At 42.2% G+C, this 12,043-nt stretch overlaps 1 protein-coding gene across 3 annotated transcripts in view; it reads left to right on the top strand.

The window, feature by feature from the left end:
* Nucleotides 1-12,043, top strand: part of LOC134225562 (protein charlatan) — a 126,324-nt gene that overhangs the window by 91,975 nt on the left and 22,306 nt on the right. For all 3 annotated transcript variants that reach the window (XM_062705746.1, XM_062705745.1, XM_062705747.1), the window contains exons 2-3: nucleotides 8,843-9,336; nucleotides 10,084-11,154. In XM_062705746.1, the coding sequence (XP_062561730.1) occupies nucleotides 8,892-9,336; nucleotides 10,084-11,154 (1,516 nt within the window). In that variant the 5' untranslated portion in view covers nucleotides 8,843-8,891. The remainder of the gene's footprint in view (nucleotides 1-8,842; nucleotides 9,337-10,083; nucleotides 11,155-12,043) is intronic.

The following is a 12,043-nucleotide window of genomic DNA, read 5'->3' as shown; positions in this document are numbered from 1 at the left end:
GTTCTGCCGAAACGAGAAGTTGGGAAAAGCTTACGATACAACCCAGCCCTTCCTGAAAAACCAATTACTAGTGCTTAACATCAACAACAAGTCATTCAACCGGCTTAATATTAAACTTAAATGTTTAATTCACAATCAAGGAAAGTTATCGTAATAAAATTTCTTACTTTCATTTTCTCCCTTTCGCTTCAAGTATAATTATCACCGAAAAAAGTCAATATAGTAGTTTGTGCAACTAGTTGCAAAAAGATGATTTTTTCAGCACGAGTTGTACGTTTATCCAACGAGGCTTGCCGAGTTGGATAAATACTACGAGTGCTGAAAAAATCGAGTTTTGCAACGAGTTGCACACGCAATTTTTTGCAATGACGAAAAATGGGCTTTAATATGATAAATCTATACCAAAATTGTACAATCGAATTTACTCCACATGATCATTCATGCCAATAAATTATGTTGCGGCAGAGAACAATAAGATTCCATCTTATCGTGCTAAATTGCATAGCTTGAAAAGCTATGAAGCGATGGATGCAATTGCCTTTGGAAAATTGTGATGTTATGTCCAACAAACCCTTTCATTTATTACAAGACGCTTAGAGTACACTATTTAAACACTCACCCAAACTAATTCAGCTAAATGTAGTCATGTAACTAATGTCCCAATGTAGGTTTTTCATTATAGCACCCAAATGAGTGCTATAATGAATATTATGCAACCCATTTGAGTTGCATAATAGTCATTAAAGCACTTATTCTGTTGGTATGGAAAAGTAGGCCGTTTTATCACTCAAATGACAACTGTAAACCAGGTATTATGATCAGGAATTGCAAAAAAATAATTTCGATAAAGTCACGCGGTGATCAAAAGCTTTCCTAATTAAGTTACATTTACTACTCAAATTGTAGTAAACTAGAACTTGCTTATTCTGTTCGACCTATTTACTCACCAAAACACACTCGCCGATCGTTCCAGGTCCGACTATCTCAGACAAGGATCTAGCTTAGAAAAGTTTGGCTAAACTTCTCCCCATGCTTACATACTTTTTACTTATGGGTCCTGTCCACACCGAGTGGAGCAAAGGGCTGACTTAAAATATTTTCATTCTGAGAGCGATGTCCAGCTTAAGATATATTTCAATCGACTTTTTTTTATTTCTTTATGGAGGCTACAGCTATGAATCGCTGGGTCCGCCTCTGCTGTCCAGCTGGTTTCCAGTCTAATGCTTGTTGACAGATTTTCGCCCTAACGTAAGCTCCACTTTCGTTTTCCGGCCCACCGAATAGAATATTTACGCTTAAATTAGATTATATAACGCCAAAATCGTTCCGAAAAAAATCCTTGATAATCTTTGAAGATGCTTCAGAACAAATTCCTGGATAATTTACGAAGGCATTCTTTACTTTAAACATTAATCCATACACTTTTCTCGGTGATTAATACATCATGAGTGAAACTCTTTCAAAAGATGAAAATGATCCATAACTTGTGTTGTTCCGATCTATGGTCAAAACAACGTTTTGACATCTTCGAAGAAGAAAATCCTGGAGAATTCCCGAAGCAATACGTAGAGCAATCTAAATATTTATTCCGTAAATTAATTAGGTATTGCTTTGTAAATTCTTTTTAGAATCCCCTCGAAAATTCTTCAGGAATGTAATAAAAAAAATACTAAATTACTAGGGATTTTTTGTAGAGGAACTTAGCAAAAGAATTTCGGTCAGTTTTCGAAGGAATTTCCAAAGGATTTGCCAATGGAATCACTAAAGGAGAATAGCCTAGAAATTATGTGCATAATTTGCTAAACTATTCCTGGCGAAATTTTCAAGATGAGTCCCTGAAATAACTCCTGGAAGACTTTCAAAAGAAATTTCAGGAGGAATTTCCGAAGGATTCATTAAAGAATTTCTGAAGGAGAACCTGAAGGGATTTTCAAAAAACCCAGATTAATCCACCTAGCGGCGATGATACCTTTCTCGTGCATCGTAAAATGTACTGGAAAAATCACATAAGAAAGGTAAAAAAAGCGTTTTAGGGGGATAGATCGCATATTTTCTATCATTTTGCATGTTTTTGCATTAATTAGTATGCATTCCCACCAAACTTGAAAAAACAAATTTTTTACGACTTTGAAATTTTTTTCCAAGGGGGACCCTTGGGAAAAAACAATGATTTTTCAATAATTCCAAAATGCAATGTCCGATCGGGACAATTTTCAATAGCAAACAGTGGGACCGCATTCCCCGTCGAATGCTACTTTTTGCGAGTAAATCGAGTAATGCTAAGTTCCAAAAAGTGTGTCTACAAAATTTGTACACATACACACATACACACACATACAGACATCACCTCGATTTGTCGAACTGAGTCGATCGGTATATAACGCTATGGGTCTCCGGACCTTGTATCAAAAGTTGTTTTTTGGAGTAGTCCTATACTGCCGTTATACGCATAACTGTCCCATGTACATAGGAAATCCCAGCAAACATGGGACAAATATGCGTATGACGGCAGTATAGCCTTTCGGTACAACTTTGTTGTACGAGAAAGGCAAAAATCTGATGGAATTTGTGAAGGATTTTGGAAACAATTCCCGAAAGAATTTCGTAAAGATTTTCCTAGAGCAGCGGTTTTCAACCTGGGGTACATGTACCTCTGAGGGTACCTTCGCTGGCCCTAGGGGGTACCTCGGACAAAAATGCGTAATGGCGGACGTATTACAATTCCAATCAAAACTCATTGTTACAGTTTTAATAATTGTGTATTTTTATTTCAAAAATTTATATTGTACACAAAATAAACAAAATGATTTTTTTTCACTAGTGCTCGGTTGCTTCGTTGCAAGAGGATTAGAAGCACCCTTCTACGCATCTCGGAAATCTTATTCAAAGCAGCTCGAAGGTCTCCTTTCAAGAGGCTCGGAAGCCTCCTGGGCACTTCAGAAGCCTCCTTTCAAGTGGATAGGTTGCCTCCTTTCAAGAGGCTCGTAAGCTTCCTTTCAAGAGGCTCGGAAGCCTTCTCTCAAGAGGCTCGGAAGCCTATTTTCAAGAGGCTCGGAAGTCTACTTTCAAGTGGTTCGGATGCCTCCATTCAAGAGGCTCGGAATTCTTCATTCAAGAGGCTTGGAACCTTTTAAGATGCAAAGGAAGACTCCTTTTAAGTGGCTCAAAAACCGCCTTCCAGGCTCAGAAGCCTCCTTTCAAGAGGCTCAAAAGCCTCCTTTCAAGAGACTCAAAAGCATCCTTCAAAAGGCTTAAAAGCCTCATTCTAAAAAGCTCGGAAGCATCCTTTCAAGAGGCTCGAAATCCTTCTTTCAAGGGGCTCGGAAGCCTCCTTTCAAGAAGCTCAAAAGTCTCCTTTTAAGATGCAAAGAAAGACTCCTTTTAAGTGGCTCAAAAACCTCCTTCCAGGCTCAGAAGCCTCCTTTCAAGAGGCTCAAAAGCCTCCTTCCAAGAAGCTCGGAAGGCTCCTTTCAAGAGGCTCGGAAGCCTCCTTTCAAGAAGCTCAAAAGCCTTCTTTTCTAGAGCTTCAAAAGCCTGCTTTCAAGAGGCTCAGAAGCTTCCTTTCAAGATCCTTTCATGAGGCTCTGAAGCCTCCTTTCAAGAGGCTCAGAAGCCTTCTTTAAAGAGGCTCGGAAGGCTCATTTCGTGAGGCTCGGAAGCCTCCATTCAAGAGGATAGGTTGCCTACTTTCAAAAGGCTCGTAAGCCTCCTTTTAAGAGGCTCGGAAGTCTCCTTTCAAGTGGTTCGGAAGCCTCCTTTCAAGAGGCTCGGAATTCTTCTTTTAAGAGGTTTGGAAGCGTCCTTTTAAGATGCAAAGGAAGACTCCTTTTAAGTGGCTCGAAAACCGCCTTCAAGAGGCTCGGAAGCCTCTCTACAAGAGGCTCAAAAGCCTCTAATTAAGGTCACTCCTGACGGAATCCAAGTTTCAAAGTGCTCGCGTTTTCTGGGGCACACCACTCGATACGGAAGCAACGCACAACTGTCATTTTTGTTGATTTAGTTTTGCTGCGTTGCAGCATGCGTGAAAAATAAAAATGACAGTTGTGCGTTGCTTCCGTATCGAATGATGTGCCCCCGAAAATGCAAGCACTTTGTAACTTGGATTCCGTCAGGAGTGACCTTAAGAGGCGCGGAAGCCTACTTTAAAGGGAAAGGAGTTTCCTTTCTAAGGGCTGGGAATTATTCTTTCATGAGGATTGGAAGCCTAATTTCGAGGGGGGGTACCTCAACTGTTGCAAAAGTTCGAAGGGGTACATCTCATGAAAAAAGTTGAGAACCACTGTCCTAGAGGAATTTTCAATGGAAATTCTAAAGGTATTCTAGAAAGAATTCCTAAAAAAGATAAAATGGTTTTCTCAAAGGAATTCTGAAAAATTACTGGAGGAATTTTCAAGAAATCACAGGCACAATTGTAAGTGTTCGTAGTTCAGTGTTGAGTGTTTTTGATACTTTGTGAACTTTACGTCGTGAAATGTTTAAGCCGAACAAGTAGTGTCCGCATATGTAGTACAGTTTTCTCCGTATTTTGGTATTTTGTTCACCCACTGTGTAGTACGCAGCCTTCGCTACCTTATGGGTTTTAAAATCCCACCACCAGAGTTCGCTACGGACTCCATATTGGTAGCAAAAGGATGGCAAGGAATACGCCATGATGATCTACGCTTGGCAGGTGGGGAGATGGGAGAAGAGAGGAAAAAAGAGTAACACGGTGATGGCGAAAGGTGGAGGATCGTCCTCCTTAATCTAGCGAATGAAATAGTAAATTCCGGAACTGTAGAGTGCGCCGCCATTCGGTGGTACAGGGCCAAGTTTATGAACCCCCCTCCCCTTTCCCTTCGGTACAGTTCCGAGTCCGTCAACATACTGGATGGTGTATGAGTCTGCAGAGAACGCCATTGCATCCCATTACCAAGTCGTTACGGGAAGTAGTGTTAACTGCCCCCCCCCCCCATAGCCTCGAGCTTGCATAGGTCGCCAGGATATCACCGAAACCATTCCGTGGCGTGGAAAGAACTAGCCGCTGATTGGCGGATAAGAAGCGATTACCGGAAAATAAGGTTAGCGTAGGTTAAGAAGGTGGGACGGTGTGGAAGTGAGTCGAAAAAGTCCGAATAAATATTGTCAGCAATACCATAAATGTGAGTTTTTCTGTGCTTCCGTGCGGTCATTCCTTGTATCTCTAATCTTCCCGTTAAGCATACCGACCCTGAGGTGTATTGTAGTCAGGGAGTTTCAGGAAGGCTCCCCCTGAGCAACCGGCAGTTACACAATCTCCTTTAGGAATAAAGAAATATTTTTTTAAGAAATTTCCGAAGGAATTTTGACAGGATTTTTTGTAGGAATATTCGGAAGCATTCCTTAAGGTGTTTTCTGAAGTTTTCGTAAGGAAATGTCGGAATGAATTCCTAAGAAATAATCCCAAGGAGTTTCTAAAGCATTTTCCGAAGGTATTTCCAATAGAAACATAACTACCAAACGCTAGAGGCGCTGTAACCATTAACATTTATAGCATGGGTACTTGAGCTGCTATGTCCGAGCAAACTAGATGTTGGTTACACGTTAAACGGGAGCGACTTTAGCAATCTTAGACTATTGCGTCAACTGTATTTCCGAACAGGTTTCTAAAGAAATTTCCAAATGATCTCCTAAAGGAATTTTCAAAGTAATTCCTTAAAACATTGCTAAACGATTTTCTGAAGGAACTCGTAAAGGAATCCCCCAGAAGTTCTGAGGGAATTCCCGAAGAAATTTCCAAACTAATTTCTGGAAAGTTTCTTTGAAAACATTACCGAATTAAAATCCAAAGGAATTTCAAAATCGAAGAATGACACTTCAGTGAAATTGAATTACTAAATAACGTCAAATAGATTACTAGCTTGGGAATGTAGAAAAAGCATCAACCCTCCCATACAAAGTGTAAAAAGACAATGCATGCCTGAATTGGGATCGTTTGCGAGATTGGGAATGATCTTGCATGTATCACATGACCGCTGGACGGCTGCCATTTCCGGATGATGCTTCTGATCCTATTGATGAGTTGCTTCGTGTCTTTGGCCTTCCAATCACCTTTGTTTACAATGAGATCAGTAGACCAAAAATCCTTTAATAGTTTTCAAAACATTTTCACGCTTAAATATGTCCCTCGTATACTTTTCCCACAATCTTTGTTCGCTCGAAAGAATTGTACAATGCACGCCGCAGTACTTCCTGTTTTGACGGCATATTGATATTGCCTTGTGAGGTTGTCATCCACCCTCGGACCCCAGTCCAAGGGGCGCATGAGACCTGGAGACAAAAATACAGTAAACTAGAAAAAGGTGTCACAGGTTTGATCCCGACCTAAAACATGGCCTGTAACAAGAATCTGGTTCGATATGCAAAGTAGAACCATAACTAAGTACTTGACGGGCCATCCCAACTCAAAAAGGACTTCCAGTTTCACAATATAAAATGGAGTGATTAAAGAGGTGTACTTACTTTTATTGGTGTACTTATCCTACTTATCCTAGGGTTCTGTTGGTGTGGTGATTGTGTTCGTATGTATCCCTCGGCGTCGGCACTAGAAACATGCTGTCCGGACAGTTTAGAGGTCAAAGACTACCAGCACCATGCTGGCTACCCCGCTGCTTCGCACGCCCTTGACTTGCACACACCACAACATCACCAACCAACCAGGACGATGTACCACCGCGAGACATGCTGGTGAACAGAAAGGCCGATCTCAAAGGATTATTTTACTCCTTCCGAACCATCTTCATCAGGAGCAGCTCTATCCCATCCATCTGGCTCTATTGGGATAACAATCAAAAATTGAATATATTGATATTCTCCTTCTTTGCACTGTTGGTCATTGCCTTGATTGCAAGACGGCCACTTTCCACAAACTGCTAATATTGCCCACTTCACTGACCGAAAATTAACTTGGTTGCGAGATTGATCTGCACGATCCGATTGACGTTGTACCGGTAACTAACTCGCTTTCCGACGATCAGATGAATATTATCGGTCTGGATATCGATATCTGGATCGTGGCCACTCAAGTTAACGGGAGCGTCGTGGCGGTCACCTCTCGAATGCTTATCAGTTACAGAGCATGAGTGGTCAACGTTCGTGATGAGGGACTTCGGCTAGTTTGATTGTAGTTGTCGTGGTCAAGCGGTGGCGAATGGTGTGATAAGCTGGTGTGTTGGGTGATGCCGGGCTAAATTCAAACGATCTGAGAAGCAGCTTGCGCCCAGCGGGGCATGCTGTGAGGCATGCAGCGCGATCGATCGATAATTGACAACGATCAACCCGATGGCTTGTTGTTCTGTTGTGCATGTTGGAATTCAGTGTAGTGGTTGACATAGGTACTGCATTTGACTGAAACTTCTCTGTCGGTTGGCGAGGCTGTGAGCGCACAATGATGCTCAGTACGCGGAGACAATGATTGCATGCCACAGTCGCCAAGCAAAGAGAACAGGTTACAAGGTTTTTAAACCATCAAATATTTTATTCTGCGCATATTAACCACTTGAGTTCAACTCACCTTTTGAAACCGGGGCGTCAGGATACAAAAAATAACCTAGCAGGATTGCCAAAATGTGTAACTCTGAACGAAATCCGATGACAGCAGCTTTTCGTGGATGCGTATGGGTATGCACGCCACGAAGATCTGACGATTAGAGGCCGAGTCATGGCTTGCTGCTCAACGATTGCCACGCTAAGGTGTTTATATATAATCACACGCTGATGGTAAATTACTCAAGCCCCACAATAGATTTGATTAATGAGCTAAAAAAATACTTTTCCTTAATTATTTCCTATCTTGAAAAACCTCAGTCGAGAAAGTTTCAGAATCTGAACCGGGAAAACCGGGGAAAAAATTGGAGATTTGAAAATAGAAATTGAATGTCACCTTGAATGATTAGAGCTATCGAGGAGTTAACTAAATCAGTAACTCCAAATATGAAAGGTCGCGAAATACTACTGTACATAATTGCATCAAGTGGAATAGACGAAAACTAGGAATAAATTGTTGGCTACCAAACAGCTTACTTTTTCAAGTCTCAAGCAACAGGTTGAAGATTGTCCCTAGGGCATCTTCACCCGCATTCCACTAACTTCACCATCCCCAGTAAATGCACCTCAGGGTGGCCCCTCACGTCATCCACCACTGCCATCATCATCATAATCATCCATCGCCCACATTCGGGATGGCACCCTCGTCACACTCCTTCGACAAAATCCCATTTCATTCAACAACTTGATGCTGACTGTGGTATAGGCTCAAATAAAGCGGGTGGTCCTCCCACATTCATGCGCCCATTTCCGTGCAGCTCAGTTTGAGAGTAGCGAGCGACCTCACTTAGTTTGTGTGGGGTTCAACGGATACGGGCGGTAAATTGTGCTGCTCAAGTTTCACAAAGCCAACCGCATCTGGGTGGCGTTGGAAGGCTTCCCCGGTTCGTGTGGGACGATATTTTTACGTCACCAAAATCCTACCTTCTCCCATGGAATTTCCGGTAGCCTCCTGTTGGGGTTAGCTAACGCAGTCAGCAACACCAGTAGTGGGTGGCCTTCAACAAGTTTCAACATTTTTTTTATGCCGGCTCATAATGCTGAGATGAGGGTTGGGCGAAGCGGAGCTACTACCGATGCTGACGGTGATGATGATAATAATGATGGGGCGTACAAACTGTAGCGTGGTGATTCACTGGAAAACCACGTGGGTTTTGTCTATTAGCTTAGGTTAGCGACGGTGGGTGGTGTGATGTTGAATGTTATGAATGAAACCAGCCTGTTGTGTCACGTGGATAAAAATACTAAATTTATTTCTACTGTTTTTTTCTTTTTCTTTCAGATAATCGTTAGTGGCAAACGGAGCTACTAACTACACTGGGGTGGTCACGATGGCCACACTAATTCCGACGTCTCAGCCCACCGGGGTTGAGGCGTACGAGGACATGTTCAAAGAGATCACCCGTAAGCTGTACGGGGATGAATCCGCCCATGGCCTCTACCCTCACAACACCCAAGTAGCCCAGGTGGCTCAGCTGGCTTCGGGTGCTCCGGCAGCACCCGAAGGTGGCGAACGGTCCTTCACCACACTGGTCTCGGACCGCAACATTGCGCAGATTGATTACGAAACAACCACCGTCAACGTCCAGCAACAACAACAGCAACAGCAGCAACAAGGCGGTGGCGTTCAACAACAGGGAGGAAACTTCAAAACCGAAGAGCACCTGACGACGGCCTTCGGTTTAGCGGCCCTTATGCAAAACGGGTTTCCTCCACCAGGTGCCATACTGAATCCGGTTCATTTCCCGGTTGGAACAGCGCTGAAACCAAGCACAAGTGAGTTTGAGATAGGTAACCAATACGTGCATTGACGTATCGGCACTAGTCAAAATCATTTTTGTTTTAATTATGCTTTGATTTGAGCTTCTTAGTTTCTTATTATGTTACCGGTATCTTAAAATCTAGTTTTAAAACGTATATTTGATTTCCTGTCAATAAATTTACATACAGTATTTGTTCGAATAGAATAGTTTTATGCAGGTTTATATGATTGTGTGTTTAAAGCAGTTCCCGCACATCTATCGTACAATAATTTGTTTCTAGAGACTGATTGAATTTCAAAATTTCTGGAAGCATGTCAGGCTTTTTGTCAGGCCAGGCAAATAATGTTTATAATATGATAATTCACTTATAGTTGCTTCTCAACTTTTGTTCTGGATGCACCAGATGGCTAGTAACATTTGTTTACCAAAATCCGGTCTAAATTTAGCTCAATTACTGAATGGCGCTTAAACTTAAACTCAGAAGAGTGTTGAATCATGTACAAATCGTCAATACAATTTGTCTGCATACGGAAACAAAATGATTTTTTTTTGTCAACCATTACGCCAAACGACTTTATGTCATGTTCCATCTTTTTCGCTAACCTTTTCAATTCCGTTCGACCGAACTATTTAAAGTTATGATATCAATTAGTTTTTCTTTATTTTTTTTATTTACCGAAACGAATGAACTCAAATCTTCAAAGCCTGTAAAATAAATTTCAACGAAATATAGCGGAATTATTTCCTTTTCTTCTCGCAGACATTGCCATTGCTACTACAGATGATCGCTGGCAACAACAAACTCAGCAACACACACAACCACCCCAAGATCAGCAACAACAGTCAGCTGGTCAGGAGCCATCGTGGGCGTCTGGTGGCAAACAGGCATCCACGTCAACATCATATACGCCACAAAAGCCATTCAAAAAGCCCAAAATCGAACCACAGGACGGTTCGCCGACCGGGACCGTGGGCACCATTAGTACTCTGAACATTCCACAAACTGGGAATGATAAAAACAAATCCAACTTCGGTTCCACAGCCGTCGGAGCTGCCACCGGCAAACGCTACAGTTGCACCTCCTGTCCTTATACGACGGACCGGCGAGATCTGTTCACCCGTCACGAAAACATCCACAAAGAGGAAAAACCATTCCATTGCTATGCCTGTCTAAAACAGTTCAACCGAGCGGATCACGTGAAGAAACATTTCCTCCGGATGCATCGCGATATGGAGTACGAAATCGCCAAGACGCGAAAATCTGTTAGCACAAAAAACAACTATTACAGCCCCAACGCAGCCAACTCTTCTGTCAACAACGTCGCCGGAACCGCACCGGTCAGCCAATCGTTAGTTACGCAACCCACCACCATCATCCAGGCCAGCAACACCCTTAACATTCCGACGGCAACGTTCCCAACGCAAATCACCATTCCAACCCATCACAACAATCAATCAACGGCAACCACGGCAATCGAGCACACCATAACCCATGATATTGCCACCATCAATGGTGTTGTCCACCACATCCAACACCAGCAACAACAGCAGCAGCAACAGCAACAACATCAACAAGCACCGCCCCCTCATCAGCCAACGCAGATCGTGCTGGGCCCTCCTATTGTAACCATCAAACAGGAGAAGGGAAGTACGATCACCACGACAACCGCAACGACGGCCGCTGTTGCAACGCCTACCACCATGATCAACAATACTCAACCCCATGACATCGCCGGTACCGGTGACGATATGGCCAACTGCGACGACAAGTCACTCATCAAGAAGGTGAAGGGCGAGAAGCGGTTCACCTGTTGCTACTGTCCCTGGTCCGGTGAGTATCCATTCGTTCCTTATACTGTACCATCGAATCATATATTTTTCGTCCCGAAAAGTGGATTTTAGATTATTTTCTCTCATCGTTTAAAGTTTCCTTGTCGTGAGGAATTCCAACGATAGTACACTCGACCCTCTTTTTTATGGCACTTTTTTATACGTCACTTCGTTTAAGTCCCCATTTTTACGGAAAGAATTTAAAGCAATATTGTCATCCAAAAGAAAACCTATTAGAAAGCACTTTTAGAAATCCAAAGAACTAAGTACCTGTTTTGAATGTTCAACATTTACCTTCAACAAGTGTTCCATTCCAGGTCATCAAAAAATTCCCTGGAGTCTTAACCAAGATCTTTAGATCTACACACATATCCAAAGGGCTGGTATCTCTTTTAAAAACTGGTTCATGTCCTATTTGATCCATGAAACAAAACTGGATATGTCTTCAATACATGTTCAGTTTCAAGTCATCCAAGAATTTCCTGGAGTATAGCTCTTAATGTCTACACGCATAACCAAAGTGCTGTTATCTCTTTTTGAAAAAGGTTCATGTCCTATTCGATCTAGTGAACTAAATTGAATACACCTACAATAGCTGTTCCTTTCCAGTTAATCCAAGAGTTCCCTGAAGTATACTGCCTATGATCGCACACCAGTCCCATCTTTGCTGGATTTCCTATTTCCTATTCATATGGGACAGAAATGGGGTCTACACGCGTAACCAAAGTGTTGATATGTTTGTTTAATGGCTCATGCCCTATTTTAACTATTTTACACGCGTAACCAAAAGGCTGATATCGTTTTTTTGAAAATGGTTCATGCCCTTTTCAATTCGTAGAATAAAACTGTATGCGCCTTCAATATCTGATCGTCCAAGAATTTCCTGAAGT

The sequence above is a fragment of the Armigeres subalbatus genome, chromosome 3, assembly GCF_024139115.2.
Source record: "Armigeres subalbatus isolate Guangzhou_Male chromosome 3, GZ_Asu_2, whole genome shotgun sequence".
NCBI classification, from domain to species: Eukaryota; Metazoa; Arthropoda; class Insecta; order Diptera; family Culicidae; genus Armigeres; species Armigeres subalbatus.
The sequence above is the reverse complement of the archived record's forward strand: the minus strand, read 5'-3'. Positions and strand labels throughout refer to the sequence as shown.